Here is a 21,000-nt window from a genome sequence, read left to right on the forward strand (position 1 = left end):
TTTCATTTGGTAACAGTAGTGCCCATCTTTGATATTTTTAATGTAACAATTGAAATAATTCTCCACATGGTGTATACCATTATGCATGTAGGTCTAATCATGGACTTGAATGAAGGGAGAAAATTTACAATGTGCCAGATATGTATTTTAGTACTTGGAATAGAAAGACATAACTTCCTTAATGTATTTGCATCTTCATTTTAAGCTTTGTATCTTTTTTAAAAAACAAAAAAACTCTGTGTGAGTTTTTTATTCTCATTTCAGTTTATGGCTCTATCAAAATTTATAAATTAGCCTTGATTCCTTACTTTTCCCACTGCCCCTTTACAGTCTTATCAGCAAATCTATAATCTACCTTCAAAAAATTTTCAAAATCTCACCTTTTATTAATCATTTCCCCCATTAACACCCTAATCCAAGCCACCATAAACAACCCTTATCATCTGTGTAGCCTATTGTTGATCTTCATTCCATCTGTTCTTGTTCCTCTTTAGTCAAGTTCTTTTTCCACACAGCAGCCAGACTAATTTTAAAGTTTAAGTGATAGTAAATTAAGTCACTGTTCCCTTGCTTAAAACTGTTTAGTGCTTCCCATTTCTTTGAGGATAAAATTGAAGCTCTTTTCATGGTCTCTAATATTCTACATAGACTTATCCCTGTATACCTCTTGATGGTCTTTTTTAATGTTTGTTGATTACAGCCACACTGGCCCTGATATTACTTGAACAAGCCAGTCATTCTGGTGTTTGCTATTCCTTCTGCCTGGACTGTTTTTCCTCCAGGTGTTAGTACAGCCAGCTTCATTTCATTAAGGTACTTGTCCCAGTGCCTTCTAATCAATCTAAGTATTGTCTCTTTGCCTTTTCTAATTTCTTTATGGTGCTCATGGCTCTAATTATATAAAATTATGTTTTTATTATCTGTCTCCTCCTCCTGCAAAATATAAATTGTATGAGGATAGAAACTTTGTCTTCATTGCTTTATTTACAGTGCCTGGAACATTGCCTAATCTAAATAGCTCTGAAGGCTTTAAAACTTTCATGACATATTCCTCCTGGTACTGAGTGCTATAGTGAAATTATAAGTAACATATTGAGAACTATAGTTCTTTCCCAATTTTTGAAGCATTCTATAAGCTGATGGTGGTATCTCCTTAATAGAATTACGTTTGAAAAGAGAAAATATTATTCTAGTGTTCTGTTTTCAATAAAATCTCTAGTTAAAAGTTCTCTTGCCATTTATTTATTTATTTATTTAATGCATTTATTTATTTAGAGATGGAGTCTTGCTCTGTTGCCCAGGCTGGAGTGCAGTGGCGCCATCTCATCTTACTGCAACCTCTGCCTCTTGGGGTTCAAGTGATCCTCCTACCTTAGCCTCCCAAGTAGCTGGGATTACAAACGTGCACCACCATGCCCGGCTAATTTTTGTATCTTTAGTAGAGACAGAGTTTCACCATGTTGGCCAGGCTGGTCTTGAACACCGGACCTCAAGTAATCCGCCTGCCTTGGCCTCACAAAGTGCTGGGATTACAGGCGTGAGCCACCACGCCCGGCCTTTCATGGCTTTTAAATAGAATTCTTCTCTCAACAATCAGAGTGTACGAACTGAGAAGAAGTAGTAGTTAACATTTGGCATTTAAAAATAAACACGTTTTTTGAATGCTTGGTTTTATTATTTGCATAGGAGTATAAAATGAACAACCAGAAAGGTGCTAGGTTGCACATTACACATTTGCACTTTGTAATTTCGTATTTGCAGTTTGTGCTTTGATTTAGAAAACACTAATAACTTCATTGGAAATGCCTTGTAATATAAAATTATATTTCAGTTGTCCTTTTCTAGTTATTTGTAGATTTATGTACATTCTGTATCATTATAAAAGATGTATTTTATATAATTGTAACCATAAATTTTAACTTAGAATTTTCTTTTGATAAAGGTTACTTAAGGGGTCTGAAATGTTTTTGTTTTATTTGTTATGACAAATTTTAATTGAGTAACATTTTCCACAAAAACTAGACCATTTGCATAAAGGATGCTACTAGGTTCTGACATAGATAGTAGTTATGCTAATAACACTTTAAAATAAGTTCTCTCTTATTTCAAAATAAACATTTTAAAAGCTTTTCCTCTAAGAACTGGAAGAAGACAAGGATACCCACTTTCACCACTCTTACTCAACATAGTGCTGGAAGTCTTAGCCAGAGCAATTAGGCAAGAGAAAGAAATAGAGGGTATCCAAATTGGAAAGGAAGAAGTCAACTTGTTTCTTTTTCCAGATGACAGGATCTTACATACGGAAAAACCTAAAGACGCTACTAAAAATCTCTTAGAACTGATAAATTCAGGCTGGGCATGGTGGCTTATGCCTGTAATCCCAGCACTTTATGAGGCCAAGGTAGGCGGATTACATGAGGTCAGGAGTTCGAGACCAGCCTGGCCAACATGGCGAAACCTCATCTCTACTAAAAATACAAAAATTAGCCAGGCGTAGTGGTGCATGACTTCATCCCAGCTACTTAGGTGGCTGAGGCACAAGAATTGCTTGAATCCAGGAAGTGGAGGTTGCAGTGAACCGAGATTGTGCCATTGCACTGCACCCTGGGTGACAGCAAGACTCTGTCTCAAAAAAAAAAAAAAAAAAAAAAGAAATGCTAAACTGATTCAGGAAAATTACAGGATATTAAATATCCAAAACAATAGTGTTTCTGTACACAGTGAACTAGCTGAAAAAGAAATCAAGAAAGCAATCCCGTTTACAATAGTGCCAAATAAATAAGATAACTAAGAATAAATTTAACCAAACAAGTGAAAGACCCCCATAAGGAAAACTATAAGACACTGATGAAAGAAACTGAACAGGATACAAAGGGAAAGACATCCCAAGCTCATGGATCAGAATAATTAATATTGTTAAAGTGGCAGTACTCTCCAAACCAATCTACAGATTCAGTGCAATCTCTATCAAAATACGAGTGACATTCAAAACAGAATGTCAATGGAAGAAAAAAATCTGGCTTGGCAAGGTGGTTCACACCTGTAATCCCACCACTTTAGAAAACCAAGGCAGGAGATAACTTGAGGCCAGGAGTTTGAGACTGTCATAGCGAGATCTCTCTACAAAAAAATACAAGAACTAGCCAGGTGTGGTGTCGTGCACCTGTAGTCCAAGCTACTTGGGAGACTAAGGTGTGAGGATCACTTGATCCAGGAGTTTGAGGTTACAGTGAGCTATGACTGCTACTGCACTCCAGCCCGGGCAACAGAACAAGACCCTGTTTAAAAAAAAAAAAATCCTAAAATTTTTGTGAAACCAAAAAAGACTTAAAATAGCCAAAGCAATCCTAAGCAAAAAGAACAAAGCTGGAGGTATCGTAGTACCAGACATCAAAATATACTAGAAAGCTGTAGTAACTAAAACAGTATGGTGCTGGCATAAAAACAGACACATAGACCAAAGGAACAGAATAGGGAACTCAGAAATTAATCCATTTATCTATAGCCAACTTATTTTGACAAAGGTGCCAAGAACACTCACTGTGGAAAGAACAGTCTCTTCAATAAATGATGCTGGGAAAACTGGAAATCTATATGCAGAAGAAATGAAATTAGAACCCCACCTCTTACCCTATCTGAAAATCAACTCAAAGTAGATCAAAGACCTAAATGTATGACCTGAAATGATAAAACTACTAGAAAAAAACCATAGAGGAAATAATTCCACACATTGACTGGGAAAAGATTTTACAAATAAGACCTCAAAGCACAAGCAAGAATAAACAAATGGGGTTATATCAAATTAAAACAATTCTCCATAGCAAGGGAAACAACAGTGAAGACATCTTACAGAATAGGAGAAAATATTTGCTAACAACTTATTTGACAGGGAATTAAATGTCCAAAATGTACAAGGAACTCAGTCATCTCAACAGAAAAAAACAAATCTTACTAACAAATGGGCAGACGATCTGAACAGACATTTCTCAAAACATACAAATGGCCAATAAATATATGAAAAAATGCTCAGCATCACTAATTATCGGGGAAATGCAAATCAAAACAGCAGTGAGATGTCTCACTCCAGTTAGGATGACTTACATAAAAGAGGAAGAAATAATGAATACTGGCAAGGATACTCAGAAAAGGGAACTCTTTATATACTGTTGGTTAGAATTTAAACTAGTATATCCACTATGGAAAACAGTATGGAGGTTCCTCGAAAAATTACAAACAGAACAACGATACGATCCAGCAATCCCCCTACCAGGTATGTATTGAAAGGAAAGGAAATCATTGTATTGAAGAGATATCTGTACCCTAATGTTTACTGTAGCACTGTTCACAGTAACCAAGATACAGAATCAACCTAGGTGTCCAACAACAGATGACTGGATAAAGAAAATGTGGTCAGCCATAAAAAAGAATGAAATCCTGTCATTTGCAGCAACATCGATGGAACTGGAAGTCATGTTAAGTGAAATAAGCCAAGAACAGAAAGATAAACATCTTATGTTTTCACACGTGTGGAAGCAAAAGAAAGTTGATGTCATAGAAGTAAAAAGTAGAGCAGAGGCTACTGGAGGCTGAGAGGGGTAGGGAGAACTCGGGAGGATAAGAAGAGATTTGTTAAAGGATACATAATTAAAACTGGATAGGAAGATTAAGTCCTAGGGTTCTGTAGCACTGTAGGATGACTAGTTAACAATAGTAAGTAGTTTTGAATAGCCAGAAGGAGGATATTGAACGTTTTTCCAACACAAATGATAAATGTTTGAGATTGATATGCTAATTACCTTGATCTCATCACTACATGATATGTATTTAAACACGTTTCGATTGCACATGTATTGAAACACTAACCCCATGAATATGTACAATTATTATTTGTCAATTAAAAAAAAAATCCCTGCCCTTGAACTCTAAGAGAAAACACCAAAATAAACTTTTTAATATCTCGTTTGTTATTCAGAGCTTTTAAATATTGACAGTATTACAGTATGGTAATATGTTACCACCAAGATTACTCGGAATTGTCAACCATCCATCTAGGCCACTGTTACTGAATAATTTGTCATTGAATCAGTGTGAAATTAAAAATATGAGAAGCAAATAATGGAGACTTACTTTTAGTAAGTGTATTTTGAAACATACAGAAAAGCTAAAATCATAAGTGAAATTTCACAAAATGAATATATCATGATCCAAAAAATGGAACATTGCAAGCACTCCAGAGCTGCCTCAAAGGCTTAAAGGTTATAGCCCTTGAATATACATTTTTGTTCGTGCCTATAAAAGTGAACTTAACAGAATTATTTTTAAAATTTACTGATTTTCATTGAACTATGAAATTTTGTTCATGAGTTGAAATCAGAAAATAACCGCTTAATATAGGGAACATAAAGCCAAGCGTATTGGGAAGTATGACACAAATTAGGAGCAACTTGGAAGCATAACACAACCCCTAATTTTCTATGAGATATTAATCTTAGAGAGTGATTCCTAACCTTGGTCTGGGATAGCTCAGCAGAGGGAATATGAAGTTCTTTCTAGATTCTCAAAGGAAAGTTAATACAAATTCCCTTGAATTTTAGGTATTATTTAATACTTTTATTTAAAAGTAAGTATATACTGAGAAAGGAGTTGGAAACAACTTTCTCCCTCTCTTCAGCATGCAAGTACTTTCAAAAGGTTTTCTGCAATGCTATACTTAGAGAAATTGAAGATGACTTATATGTCTAGCAGGGGACTGGTCAGGTAATCATAGATACAGTAGTCCCTCCTTATCTGTGGAGGGTATGTTCCAAGACCCGCAGTGGATGAAGATTGGTAGACATATGTGGATTGACTTGGGAAGATGTCGAAGGTATTTTGGAACATTTTGTTGTACTTGTTATAAAGATGTTCATAGAACTGTTCCCTACATAGTAAGTCTTTTCCTTTTTGTAGCTTCTTGAGAATGTGCAGGGAAAATTTATTTGAGGCCTAGCATACTTGGAAAAGCCCTTATTGTACCCTTATTTGGAATTGTTTGGCTAGCTAAAGGCATTGCTCTGCTTCTAGTGTTCGTTGTTTTTGAAGCCATTCCTCTTCCTTTATATATGAATCTGTTTTTCTTTCTCTGTAAGTATGTAGCTCTCTTAGTCCCTAGTATTCTGAAATGCCATAGTGGTATTTTTCCTAGAGGAAGGGTCTATTGTGCTGGGCACTTGGCTGACCTTTTCAGTGTGGAAACTCAGCTCTTTTAGTTACGGGAAATTCTCTTGTGTTACTTTAAAAAAATTGTTTCCAGTTTTCTCTGTTTTTTCATTCTGGGACAGAATTTGAATTTGCCTTCATGGATTGGTCCTTCAAGTTTTTTCTCTTTCCTGTTAATTACCTTTGTCTTTTTATTTAACTTTTTGGATAATTTCCTTGCCTTTATTAACCAACTATTTAGATTTTTAAAATTTATTGTGTCTTTTAATTTCTAAGAGTTCTTTTATGTTTTTTGAGGTTTTTCTTGCCTTATGGGTGCCTTATCTTAGCTCTGTGAGGTTGTTTAGGAACATTTTTTTCTTTTAAATTTTTATTTTTCTGTATAGTTTCTGATTCCACTAAGTTGGTTCTCTTTAGGGCTCTATTTTTCATGTTGGAGAGTTTCCTTAGATGTCTTGTAGACCCTGACTACTTAAGTGAAGCACTAAAATGCTGTTTGGGTACTCTTTTTTTTTTGCATGTAGAGATGGGATTTTGCCACGTTGCCCAGGCTGGTCTTGAACTCCTGAGCTCAAACGATCCTCCTGCCTTGCCCTCCCAGAGTGCTGGGATTACAGGTGTGAGCCACCACCTGGCCTGTTTGGGTATGCTTAGCATCTAGGTGGGCCCTCGTGCTTTGGGGCTATACTGCAGAGGGGTGGTTCTCAACCACGAGCAGTTTTGCCCCCAGGAGACATTTTTGTCATCATTGAAGTGAGTGCTGCTGGGATCTAGTGGGTAGAGGCCAGGGATGCTGGTATACATCTTGCTCAAAACATCACTGTGCCAAGGTTGAGAAACATGCTGTAGGGTAAGTTAGGCTGGTTTGTTGAGAACCCCTGGAGCCATTGTTTTAGGCTGGTCAGATTCCCAATAAAGACTTCTAATCTCCTGGCTGGAGGGCACAGATCTCTCTGCTTCGGATCTGAGAGAACTGTGTCTTAGTATTTGGTATATGTGTTTGGTTAATCTCCATGTTTTTAGTTTGGTTTGCCTTATTCCCAATGGAGATTCCCCTAGTTCAAAGACACTCTCTTTTACTTTCTAGAGCAGGCAGTCAGCAAATTTTTAAGAGTCAGATAATTTGTATTTTAGGCTTTGTGGGCCATATGGTCTCTATTGTAACTTTGCAACTGCTGTTTTAAGTGTCAAGTACCTATAGACATATGTAAGGGTATAAGCATGGCTGTTCAGTTAAAGCTTTATTTATGGAAATACTGTCATTTGAATTTTATTTAGTTTTCATGTGTCATGAAACTTTCTATTTTTTCCCTCAACCCTTTAAAAAATGTAAAAACTATTCTTGAGCTGTATAAAAACAACCCGTAGGCCATAGTTTGCCAATTATTTGCTTTGGAATAGTCACTTGCCTTTTACATTCAGAAGTGGCAGTGCCCAGAAACATTAAGTTGGTGGGGGGATCTGGCGATCTAACAACTTATTAATTAGCTTTTCATCCTTAAAAATACTACTTATTTTAGCTATGCCCCATCCTCACCTCCGTATATATCTGATGCTGTCTATTCTTGAGTTGTTTGAAGAGATTCTGGTTTCAGAAAAAAAAAACTTGCGTTGCCTCTTTGTTTTTCTTGACTACTAGGTTATGTTGAGTGCTCTCATATCTGTCACATCCTTTTCCACTTGTCCCATCAGCTTTGCAAGTTGCTGGTTCTTTTTTTCTCAATTCCTTATTGTTGGGTTATGATTTAAAAAAGAAGTTCTTCTGTCATTTTATAGGGTGTGAAGTAGGCGGTAAATAGATGATCAGTTCGTTATCTTGACTGTATTATTAAGCGGGGGAAATACAGAATAGATGTAAAGCATGATTACATTTTAGTGAAAATACTTATGTCTTAAGAGAAGCACGGAAATAAAATATACCACAGATTCCATACCATTGATATTTCTTTCTAAAAGGGATTTGGGAAGACTGTGATTTCTCTTCCGCATTTCTAAATTTCTTGAAATGTTTATAATAATCATGTATTTAATTTATAATCGGGAAAAAAATTAAAGAGGCTTTTTGCAGTTTTCTTTTGTTCTTGAAGCCTAAGTAGAGAGCTGTATGCTTGTGTAATATTTCAGTGAAGCTTTAAAGTGAAACTTGGTATAGATTATCTGTGTATAATTATCTATAGTTAATATATTTTTCCTGGTATAGTTTGGACAAAGACATTGTCCAATAATTTGGTAGTTAAATTACCTATATGAAAGATTGACTTGTCAAATTTGTTGATTTTTATAATAGGTGTTTGATCAGTATGTAAAGACCAGGGCAGAGGAAGAACGCAGGGAAAAGAAAAATAAAATAATGCAAGCCAAGGAAGATTTCAAAAAAATGATGGAAGAAGCAAAATTTAATCCAAGGTATGTGGTTTGTTTCTCTTAAATATCAAAGTGTATTTATTTTCTCCTAAGATCAGTTTTTAAAAATTAAAAAAATAGATTTTTTTGGCTATTTGGGCACTAAAAGCTCCTTATTTGATTATCAGTTTTTGCCAAAATTTCTAATCTTTATTTTTTACTATGTTTCCTTTAGAGGAATCCTAAGTGCTCTAAGAAGGATACCTTTGATTTAAGTGCTTCCCTGTGGGAATAAGTTCTTTAGAAACTAGTATATGATAGAAAATCTGTGCCACATCTTTGTAAAGTTTTATACATAATGAGTTGCAGAGGAGGAACATTATTTTGATTAAATTGAAGTGATGAAGGACCTTTTACCACTTCAATTTCAAAATTTTCTAAGTGTCTAGTTAATGGTTGTGTCTGACATTTTCAGTTGATTGGTAATATGTATTAAATACATGTAATGGGCTGAAGAAAATGAGACATTTTAAATTTATTTGCCTAGGTTTATAATAATAACAGTTACTGGGTATTTTATGTGCTTATTTGCACTGTAAAACATATATGTATGCATTTATACATACATGTAAACATGACTGAAAGCATGTAATTTTATATACGTGCATACAGATATTCAGTCTTCAGAACAGGTAGTTTGATTTAGGTACTTACGTGATACCTGTTGTATATGAGATAAGCAAATTAGGTAGCTTGCCTCAGTGAAGCTGGGATTTCAACTAGATTTCAGTGTTGCACAGAATTGTATAGACAGGGGGAATTACTCTTATTTATGACTTAGATGTAAGAGTAGTGGTATTAGGTTACTGGGAATACCTCAGTATTCTAAAACTGTTGGGTAGCATCATGGAGTCTCTGGGTTAAATGGCACTTATTATAAAGGTTCATCTTACATAAATAGTTAATTTTGTCTGTGGAGGTAGGAAAGAGTGATGTTGTTTAAGAAGATATGTTTAATATCGTTTTATATTTGAAATATGGTATTAAAAGTTTTAGAAAATAAAGCTAATAGAGTATTTGTGATATGAAGAATTTAATATTCTTCAGGGGTAATAGAGGTTCAGACTTTCCAGGGAGTCCTGAGTTTTTTCTGAGTCAAAAGAGTGAGATCATGGGTCAAAATAGTTGAGTCTGTGTTATAAAAGACATTTTGGGGGGCAGTTGAGGTCACTTGGTAAGAATTGATATTAGATGTTAGAGAATTAGTAATTTTCTTGGATATTGTGGTTATGGAGGAAAAAGGCTTTACTCTCAGGAGTTGCATGTTGAAATATTTCTAAGTGAAGTCTTAAGATGTCTGCAGCATATTTCCAAATCATTCAGCAGAATATATTTATTAAAACTCCATATGGGTCTGTGAATAATTGAAACTCCAAAGAGGTTTCCCTTTAGTAGATATGACTAAGTCTTACCATATCATAGTACTCTGCTGGTGTTCTTTTCAGGCAGGTAGAATTGTTGAAGTGATCTGTACTGTGCAGGTTACTTCATAAAATGAAATGATCAGGCACTAAGGGCATTGTCCTGTATTGTTATATTGATACATCCAACTCTGGCATAGAAATTAAGACCATTTTTAGTCCTAGAAGAATGCAAGGAGGAAAAACTTTAAAATGAGAAAATGTTGTCTGTTGGCCTAATTTTTTTTTTAAAGTGGGAAAAATATTGCAGAACCTTTTAGTAGAGCTGGTAAATATAGAGCACCAGAGTTTGTTCCAGCGGGAAAGAAAGGGGGAAATTACTGAACTGTGCCTGTCTCTTGTATGTCGTTTTTCTTTTTAATGAAAATTTAAGTCATACCTCCCACAGTCAGTTTCTGGTCACTATTATCTCCCTGTCATCCACCACCAGCCATTACCCACTTCCCTCCAAAATATTTTTTATCCTGTTTGTTTTAAAGTAGTTTTTTCACAGTTAAGAAATAAGTCATATGAAAACATCTCCATGGGAATCTAATGCTAAAAGTTCATTTCAGTCTTTTGTCATAAAAAGTGTCAGATATTTTACCTATAAGTAATAGAAATAAGTCTAAAATAAATCAGTTATCACTTTACACGTTGATTTTCCACTTTTTAAAAGGTTTTTTCTTTAATCATAGTTTATTGTTTAATCATAACAATGCAGGTTTATTATCCCTTATCCCAAATGCTTGAGACCAGAGGTCTTTTGGATTTCAGATTTTTTAAAAAAAATTTTGGAATATTTGTATTATACTTACTGGCTGAGCATCCCAAATTCAAAAATCTGAATTGAATGTCTTGTTGGCACTAAGTAAGTTTTGGGTTTTGGAGCATTTGGATTTCAAATTTGGGATGCCCAACCTATACTTGCTTTTTCTATCTTAAAATTATAAACTGAAGGGCTTAATTTATCATGAAAATAAAACATTTAATGGACTACATATGATCTCTTTTCTGGAATATACATTTTTATTTTACCATGCCATTTTATTATTGTTATGTATCTGTTGTTCAGACTAGGTTTGCAATATATTCTTTGTTAAAAATGTTGAATTAACATTGGATATTATGATTAGTATTGGTTGCATACAAAAGATTATTAGAATCTAGCCTTGGCCAGCAAAGCTTAAAAATAATAAATGGTAGCTGTGAGTGATACTCTTAACCTTCAGTTGATGTTTTAAGTTCTAAATTGAGATTAACTGGCCAGTTTTTTGTTTATAATTAAAACTATAACATAATCTTTGTTTTAACACAAGAGAATGTTTTATTTTTGCATTTAAATAGCTAAATAGCTTTTAAATGGGCTAATCTTAGGATTGTTAATTATAAGAGTAAATTCTTGGCCGAGCACAGTGGCTTACGCCTGTAATCCCGGCACTTTGGGAGGCCGAGGCAGGTGGATCACGAGGTCAGGAGTTTGAGACTAGCCTGGCCAGTATGGTGAAACCCCATCTCTACTAAAAATACAAAAATTAGCCAGGCGTGGTGGTGGGCACCTGTAGTCCCAGCTACTTGGGAGGCTGAGGCAGAAGAATTGCTTTAACCTGGAGGCGGAGGTTGCAGTGAGCCAAGATCGCGCCACTGGTTAAAGCTTCAAATATTTAAACTATATACTAAATATATGAAAGCTTTATAATGCCTTTTATTTATGGAGAAACTTCTTTTTTAAAACTTAGGCTCATTAGCCCTCATAAGCCTCATGCTTTTATTTAACCTGTTTGGAGTTTGCTGAGCTTTTTGAATTTATAAATTGATGTTTTCCATCAAATTTGGGAAGTTTTTGGCTAGTATTTTTTCTGCCCTAATTCATTCTTTCCTCTTTTGGGATTCTAATCACACATATATTAGTGTTTGATATTATCTTACATGTCCCTGAGACTGTTTTCCCTACCTCAGTCTTTTTTCTGTCTCCTCTTTGGATTAGATAATTGTTAGTGATCTAACTTCATATAATCGACTCTTTATTCAATTGTCAACTCTCATGTTAATCCTATCCAGTTAATTTTTTTTCATTAGTTTTAGGTTCTTTTTAATATTTTCTGCATCTCTGCCAAAACTCCTTATTTGTTCATCCATTTTTAGACCATGTTTTCAATTCTTTGTACCTGTTTTTCTTTGATTCTTTCAGTGTAATAATAACAGTTTATTGAGTTATTTTTTTAAGAGGCAGAGTCTTGCTCAGTTGTTGTGCAGTGGCTCAGTCACAGCTCACTGCAGCCTCAGACTCCTGGGCTTAAGCAGTCATCCTGAGTAGCTGAAAATATATGCGTGTGCCACCATACCCAACCAATTTTTAAATTTTTTATAGGGACAGAGCCTCACTATGGTTTTTTTTTTTTTTTTTTGAGGCAGAATCTTGCTCTGTCACCCAGGCTGGAGTGCAGTGGCGCAATCTCAGCTCACTGCAACCTCTGCCTCCTGGGTTTTTCTCCTGCCTCAGCCTCCTGAGTAGCTGGGATTACGGGTGCCTGCCACTACTCCCAGCTAATTTTTTTTTGTATTTTTAGTAGAGACAGGGTTTCACCTTGTTGGCCATGCTGGTCTTGGAACTCCCTGACCTCAAGTGATCCACCTTCCTTGGCCTCCCAAAGTGGTGAGATTACAGCCATGAGCCACCACACTATGTTTTTTTGTTTTTGTTTTTTTGATTCAAGGCCTTGCTCTCTTGTCCAAGGTGGAGTGCAGTGGCACGATCTCAGCTCACTGCAGCCTTTGCCTCCCAGGTTCAAAAGATTATTTTGCCTCAGCTTCTCAAGTAGCTGGGATTACAGGCATCAGCCACCGTGCCTGGCCAGAGTCTCACTGTGTTGCCTAGGCTTGTCTCGAACTCCTGGCCTCAAATGATCCTCCTACCTTGCCCTCCTGTGCTGGGATTGCAAGCATGAGCCACTGTACCTGGCCAGTAATAGTTGTTTTAAAGTTACTGTCTACTTAGAACGACATCTGGACATCTTGGGTTCGGTTTCTATTGACTTCAAAAAAATTTTTCTATGGATCACGTTTCTTTGTATATTTAGTGATTTTTGATTGAATATTGGACTTTGTGGCTAATATGTAGAGACTCTGGAGTCTGTTACCTTTCATTGAAAAGTGGATATTTTTGTTTTAATAGGCAGTTCATTTACTGGTTGCCACCTTAATTTTAGGCTTGACTTTATGTTTTGTTAATGTGAATCTCTGAAAGTGTAATATGTTTCTTTTAGCCTTCCAGCTCTGTTTTCCTTGTGGATCTTTTGTGGACTTTGTTGGCCTGATCCTATTCTCCCTTTAATACTACTGACTCTCTATTATCTCTTCTATGCTCTTAACCCTGTAGTAGCTTGATATAGAGAGTGATCTTTCCCTGCTGTTACACAGCTTGGCCTTAGCTGTGGACTCATGGATAATCGCTAAGTCGGATTTTTCTTGGGTACCCTCTCTTTGTGGATTCCTCTTCACCCAAGCTCTAATCTTTGCTTCCTCCAGTTCATTAAGACTACGGTACTCTAGTTGGACTTGAGCTCTCTCTGCACCTCATAAATTTCCCTTCTTTCAGGCATTTCAGTCTACTCTTTCTGTTGTCTACTCCTTGAAATCAGTTGCCTCATATACTTTTGTCCAGTTTTATAGTTGTATATGGAGAGCTAATCCAATAAGAATTTTTCTATTATGGCTGGAGGAAGGACTTAGCTTCATCGTAGAGTGGAAATTGATGAGCTTTTGTATCTTGAGGCATGCAAATTCTTTACTCTGTGATCTCTTTCTTTTTTTTTAATAATAATAAATATTTATTCTCCTAATTCTATGCTGATAGCATACAAATCCCTTAACCACATTTTTGCTCATTACCTCTTTTTACTCCTTTCTGAAACTTACTGTTCACTGTTAGGTAGATGTTGAGTCCCAGTGTCTCTTTGTCATATACTCTTGTTGGAAAAATGGTATCTTCTGCTATGCCTTTATAGAAGCAGAAGTAACTGCCAAAGTTAGCACACTTGTAATTTTGTTACAGAGCAACTTTTAGTGAATTTGCAGCCAAGCATGCTAAAGATACAAGATTCAAAGCAATTGAAAAGATGAAAGACCGAGAAGCCTTGTTTAATGAGTTTGTGGCCGCTGCTAGGAAGAAAGAGAAAGAAGATTCGAAGACCAGAGGTGAGAAGGTAAGATGGTTTTAGTTCCAGTGGTGTGATTGATGGGAGTGTGAATGGGAAAGGTCTGTGCTGGTGTTATGTTTCTAACCTTATGCATTGGCGTAAATAATAGGATCTACATGGACTGTTCTTTTAAGTTAACTTTTATAATTATTTATGTATGTATGTATTCTGTCACTTTACTTACATAATGCTTATTTTAGTAGCTTCACTAAACTATATACTTTTGCTTTAAATTGTGTTAATATTAAGATGCCTGGTAAACTCAGAACAGGTTGTTAGGACTGCCTGCTCAGTGGTGCCTTCTAAGATTTCAAGATTCTCTATAGGTGGTAATATTTGAATTTCAAAAAGCTTCTTTATCTTTTTTGCCCTCTAAAAGATAGCATTTTAGTGACTTTCTATTCTTTCAGTAAACATATCTTACATATAAATTATTGCTTATCAGAATTAAAGGTCAGCTATTAAAGATTAATGAGTTCCAAATGTCATTTGATAGCAGTGTCAGGAGTGGAGAGGAGCTTACCACTGGGGAGGAAAACTAGTAGGGAGATGACCCCAGTGGTGTGTGAACCATCAAAACATGGAGCCACTCTCCTTAGTGTCCCGGTATGCTTTGTGAATGTAGAAAAATAACCTCTGGAGCCTAATCATTCTTGACATTTAAAATTGCCTCTTATTCTAGAAAGTTATAATATTACAAGTTCTATTAAGAAATGTTGTTTGAAAGTAATGCTACTCCTGGGAAGAAGTCTCTTTCATTCAAAATAATAACAGTATTAGCTAAAACAGCTTTTATCAGAAATATCTGAAACTTCCTAATTATCTGATTTATTGGGCTTCCAAGTGAGTCTTCCAGAATTGTTTCACTGTTTACTTAAAAAATGATTATGCTTTTCAGAGGAAATGTGTAAAATCAAATTCTACTACATAATTTTATATGTTGAATTAGAATCATGTTAATGAATTATTTGCTACTTTTCACTTTTAGAATAACCTATTTAAGAAAACCAAGTAAATAAGTGATTGTTTGATTTTGTATGATTGCTTTTATACAAATTAAATGTATTTATCTTTGCATTTGTAACTGATTTTCTAAACACTTTTTTTATAACTATTTTATGTATTCTGTTTTATAACAAGTGGATAGACTTTACAGTTTTGTGCTGTGCGGCCTGTCAATCAGTTCAGTGACAGCTGTCAATCACTGACACGCAAAGTGTTATGGGATTCCCTAGTGAGGAAAGAATTGGTATCTCTGTGTGGTGACTTTAGCCTCCCGCAGTTCCGGTACTTTACATTTTTTTAGTCTTTTTCCTTATGAAGTGATGAGAATTGTGCCCAGAATGTGTTAATTTTAAAAAAGAAATTAAATAGATATGACATCTAAATTAAATAAATCTAATATTTAATATATTCAACTTTATTTTATTTTGACTATAAAAATCTTAATTCTTTAAATTACAGGGTTGGCTTTATACCATTACTAGATTAAAAAAAAAAAAGGCAGGAAATTGCTAAAGTGAAGCTTTCTCAGCCAATTTGAAGAATGCAAAATCAATGACTAACTAGGCCATCAAAGCAGAAATCTTTAAAGTAAGGGTTTAAATATAGTGGATTTTATATTCACATTTTGAGCACATTTGGTTAAGCGGCTTTATCATTTTTCTTTCATGACTTCCACTGTATTGTTTATACTGTTCTTAAGTATATTGTGTATACTTAAAAAAAAAAAATCACATTGTAACTGTGTAATTAGATAGCAAGAGCAGTACCGGTAGCATGGTACTAGAGTTTATTTCCTTGTTCTTGTAATTCTCCAGCTGGTCTTTGTAGCATTGTGGTAGTTGAATCAATAGCTGAACACTAAAGGTTTAAAACTAATTTTAAAACTAATTTTGAAAACCTTTGAAGAACATTGACTTCTGGTGAAATTATTGTTTTTCTTAAGTAGCATTTTCACGGTAAAGTCATTCTCACAGTAAGAGCATCATTTTCATGTAGTTTTTACCACTAGTTTTCCATTTTATTAAAAAGTGCCTGTAAAAGTCTACTTATTGGCCAGGTGCGGTGGCTCATGCCTGTAATCCCAGCACTTTGGGAGGCTGAGGCAGGAGGATTGCTCGAGACCAGCCTAGGCAATATAGCAAGACCCCCATCTCTACAACGAAACAAAAAAATAGCTGGTTGTAGTGATGCGCTTCTTTAGTTCCAGTTACTCTGGAATCTGAAGTGGGAGGATCGCTTGAGCCCAAACGGTCAAGGCTGCAGTGAGTTTTGATGGTTCCACTGCACTCCAGCCTGGACAACAGACAGGATTCTCTCCCAAAAAAAAAAAAAAAAAAGTCTACTTATTTTGTTTGCCAAAGTAGCTATTCTTAAGCTATTTTATTGTAATATATTATTATAACCAATTTTTATAAAATAGTGGTTCAAATACTTTACCTTTTGAAATAGCACATTTGAGGTTGTACGTAATTGGAGTTAATACACTGTTACAAAATTGACATATTTTTCTCTTCCCTCTCTTTTAAATTTCCTGTGAATAAATTATTTTTGTTATAGTAAGGAATGGGGAGAATAATAAGGCCTTGAATTGCAGCTAATGGTAAATGACATTTTTTGACATTTATGCAGCTGTCAGGCAATTTTTCTCTTACTGATAGCCTTAGTAAGCCATTTATAACCTGTCATGGTAATATCCACAATGAAAGGAAGTTAAAGTTTAATTTTATTTAAAGTTCACTTGTTTATACATCACACATTTAAAAACCTATATGATAATCCTTACTTTATAGGTTTCGTGTCTAATATATGAAAATTGTTTTAAGCTAATACAAATTCCTGTGGCTTAGAAAGATTCCTATTTGATATAACTTGCATGTTTTATTTAACATAAATTTTGTAAATTTTGCCTTCCAGTTGTCAAATGCATGTAGGAATTTGGTGTTCATCATGTCAGATACAAAGTAGACAAGATGAACAGAAAAATTTAAGTTACGTCACTACATCAGGTGGTTTCTTAATCACTGTCTGGAAATGGGTTTATGAGTGTTTCTTATTAGTTCGAAGTGAAAGGCCAAGTTTAGTAGTGGAGAAGTCCACAGCCAATTCGCTCTTGTCTTTAGAAAAATTTCTGATGCAGATATTCTGTTTCTTATAACCTTAAAAAGTATTTTCCAGAAAGGACATCAACCTCACTTTTTTTTTTTTTTTTTTTTTTGAGATGGAGTTTTGCTTGTTGCCCAGGCTGGAGTGCAATGGTGCAGTCTCAGTTCACTGCAACCTCTGCCTCCTGGGTTCAGGCGATTCTCCTTCTTCAGCCTCCCAAGTAGCTGGGATTACAGGCACCTGCCACCACACTCAGCTAACTTTTTGTATTTTTAGTAGAGACGGGGTTTCACCATGTTGGTCAGGCTGGTCTCGAACTCGTGACCTCAGGTGATCCACCCACCTCAGCCTCCCAAACTGCTGAGATTACAGGCATGAGCCACTGTCCCTGGCCTCAATCTCACTTTTAATCCTCCAGTAGGAGAAATGAAGTTGTAAGGGGAAATGATAGTGTTAGACTAGGCAGAAGGAATGATTCGTGTATTTTTGTGCACACACATTTTAAATCCTGATTCCCCTGATCAGGTGGGAAGGTACCATATTCAATTCCTACTGGAAGGGAGGGGTTCTTAATATGGTCAGAATCCTTTGTTGAAATGACCTTGGTTACCTTGGGTATCTTCTGTGGTAGGAGTACAAAGTAATATACATCGGATTAAATTTTAAATCAATTAGGCCCTCAGACATACATAAAAATAATTATCTCATTTACTCCTTTCCTCACCTATTTAAATAAATAAGAAATACAGTTTTGGAGAGGGGTTTTAAGTAGTTGTATATGTTGATACTGAAGGATTAATGTTTAATACCTTTGGTATAATGTTTTTAACTTGGTATTTCAGTTGTTGAGTATAATACGGGATACACACTTAACATTCTGAGTTTATAATGGTATAAACATTACATACATGTTTAATGCTAAAAAGTGTAGAAGATCTGAATGTAATTTTTTAGTAATGATTAATTGTGAACATAGAAATTCTGTAACTTTCTCACATATCAAGGTGTACAGCTGCCTTTTTTCACCAAAATCTGAATTTTTACCCTATTTTGATTTTAGACGTTTGACAGTATAAGTACGTAATGACTTGCAGTGATTTTTAAATGTCCTATTAATTTCAATGGCCAAAATTTTTATCCATCTAGTTTTTTAAATAAATCATTTTTACCATGTTGATATTAAAGTATTGTCAGCTCATAAGCCTGACTCTTAGCTAAAAATAAATGCAGCTCGATGTAAATTTATGTTCCCTGTGAATACATGGCAGTTCTGAGGTCTAAAATTATCAACAATCTGAAAAAGCCTTTTTCTATATTTGAATAATTTCTTTATAAAATATTATTTATCTTGAATTTGGCAAATTTTAGATGAAAGCCTATATGCTTGTTGATGTTTACATTTCTAGTAAAAGAACACTTCTGATCTTTTCTTTTACTATAATTCTACTCTAAATGCCTATATTTTAAAAGTTATTATTCTCATATTTAAGGTAAGTGAACTTTTTTTCTAGTTGTAAATATTTAAGATATGATGAATTTCTCATGGTACATTATTTTCCCTTCCATCCCACTACCTGTTTTAAAATACAGATTAAATCGGATTTCTTTGAACTATTATCTAATCATCACTTGGACAGTCAGTCTCGATGGAGCAAAGTAAAAGACAAAGTAGAAAGTGATCCACGTTACAAAGCAGTAGATAGTTCATCAATGAGAGAAGACCTTTTCAAACAGTACATTGAAAAAATAGCCAAGGTAACTGTTGTATTTACTTGTATTGCTTTCATTGAATAATACGATTCTTGTGTTTAAGGGTATATGTTATTGTTGGGGATTTTTCTATTGGGGGTTTGGATTTTTTCTTGTTAGTATTCTTAACATAAGAGTCTAGTTGATTTGGAGATGAGAGGTACACAGTGTTTAGGTATATTCTGGGCAAAAACTAGATTTGGAATTTTTTATTTGGCAAGCTAGTTATTCTGTAAAAACATATTTTGTTGGAGTTGGTAAGAAGGATAATGTAATTTTTACTTTTACAGAATTTAGACTCAGAAAAAGAAAAGGAGCTTGAAAGGCAAGCCCGCATTGAGGCAAGCCTTCGAGAACGAGAAAGGGAGGTTCAAAAGGCCCGTTCAGAACAAACAAAAGAAATAGATCGAGAGAGAGAGCAGCACAAACGAGAAGAAGCTATCCAGAATTTCAAAGCTCTTCTGTCTGACATGGTATACGTTAATCTTTTACTTTTTTTCTCTAAAGTACTGGATATTGGAAATTTATTATATTACTGTTATGAATATTTTAATGTTCTTTAATTCTGAGGGACATAATTTGCTAAATTAGAAAGCATTTAAAAATTGAATACTTGGTATAAGTACTGTTAGTATAGGAAAAAACCCTAGTTATTTAACAAATTCAGAAGTTAGGCATTTTGCATATATGGAAAGTCATAATCATTTAGTCTCACAACTTTATTATTTATTGTGCTTGATGAAAGTCATTGTAAACTGTTACACATTTACCTGCCATAGTGATAAACAAAATGTGCTGAACACAATTTAACCTTCTTGTTGATGATTTAGGGCCATCATTGTGTTGATCAGTTATACTTGTAGATGGTATGAGATTGTAGGACTGGAGGTGTAACTGACCACAGGAGATACCCTGATACTTTGTTGAAAATCTTTCTCCCTTACCCCTCAGGGTTGTTGAGGTATGTAGGATTTTTTGTCCCTGCAGTGAATGCCCCTAGACTACTGTCCTACTTGCTAATATTTTTTGGAGTTGGGGGTGGCTTCTCTTTGTCACATCTCTCCTATGCTATTTCTTTTCTCTTTTTCAGTGGAGCTTGTTACTCTTGTCACTTCTGATTTCTTCCCTTGCATCTGTTTCTTACTCTACCTAGGAGTATCCAATCTTTTGGCTTCCCTGGGCCACATTGGAAGAAGAATTGTCTTGGGCCACACATAAAGTTCACTAACATGGCTGGGCACGGTGGCTCACGCCTGTAATCCCAGCACTTTGGGAGGCCAAGGCGGGCAGATCGTTTGGGGTCAGGAGTTCAAGACTAGGCTGGCCAACATGGCGAAACCCCGTCTCTAATAAAAATACAAAATTAGCCGGGTGTGGTGGCACGTGCCTGTAGTCCTAGCTACTTGGGAGGCTGAGGCAGGAGCATCACTTGAACCTGGGAGGCGGAGGCTGCAGTGAGCTGGGATCGCGCCACTGCACTCCAGCCTGGCGACAGAGTGAGACTCCATCTCAAAAAGAAAAATGTACATTAACACTAATGATAGCCAATGATCTAAAAAAAAAAAAAAAAAAAAAGACAAAAACATCTCATAATGTTTTAAGAAAGTTTATGAATTTGTGTTGGGGTACATTCAGAGCCATCCTGAGCTGCATGTGGCCTGGGGGCCACGGTTTGGACAACCTTGTCCTACACCCTGGAAAATTATAGTAGTTTCCTAATTTCTCTCCCTACCTCTAACATTCCCTCAAATTTATCTGTTCTATTGCAGTCACGGAAATCTTCATAAAAAGCGAATCTAATTTTGTCACTCTCCTGGTTACTTGCAGGGGGATGAAGGTTCTCTTTACTCCCAGCAGTTTCCTACAGGTCACATTTAGCCTCCTTAGCATAATGTAAAAGATCGTTCATTTCTTACCTCCCACCTTCATATTTCCTTAACACC

At 35.4% G+C, this 21,000-nt stretch overlaps 1 protein-coding gene across 5 annotated transcripts in view; it reads left to right on the plus strand.

Annotated features, from left to right (window-relative positions):
• TCERG1 (transcription elongation regulator 1) overlaps positions 1-21,000 on the plus strand; it is a 64,266-nt gene that overhangs the window by 37,214 nt on the left and 6,052 nt on the right. For all 5 annotated transcript variants that reach the window (XM_024247137.2, XM_024247138.2, XM_054547041.1 and 2 more), the window contains 4 exons: positions 8,486-8,604; positions 14,056-14,206; positions 18,899-19,063; positions 19,348-19,530. In XM_024247137.2, the coding sequence (XP_024102905.1) occupies positions 8,486-8,604; positions 14,056-14,206; positions 18,899-19,063; positions 19,348-19,530 (618 nt within the window). The remainder of the gene's footprint in view (positions 1-8,485; positions 8,605-14,055; positions 14,207-18,898; positions 19,064-19,347; positions 19,531-21,000) is intronic.

Source organism: Pongo abelii, chromosome 4 (assembly GCF_028885655.2).
Source record: "Pongo abelii isolate AG06213 chromosome 4, NHGRI_mPonAbe1-v2.0_pri, whole genome shotgun sequence".
Taxonomy (NCBI): Eukaryota; Metazoa; Chordata; class Mammalia; order Primates; family Hominidae; genus Pongo; species Pongo abelii.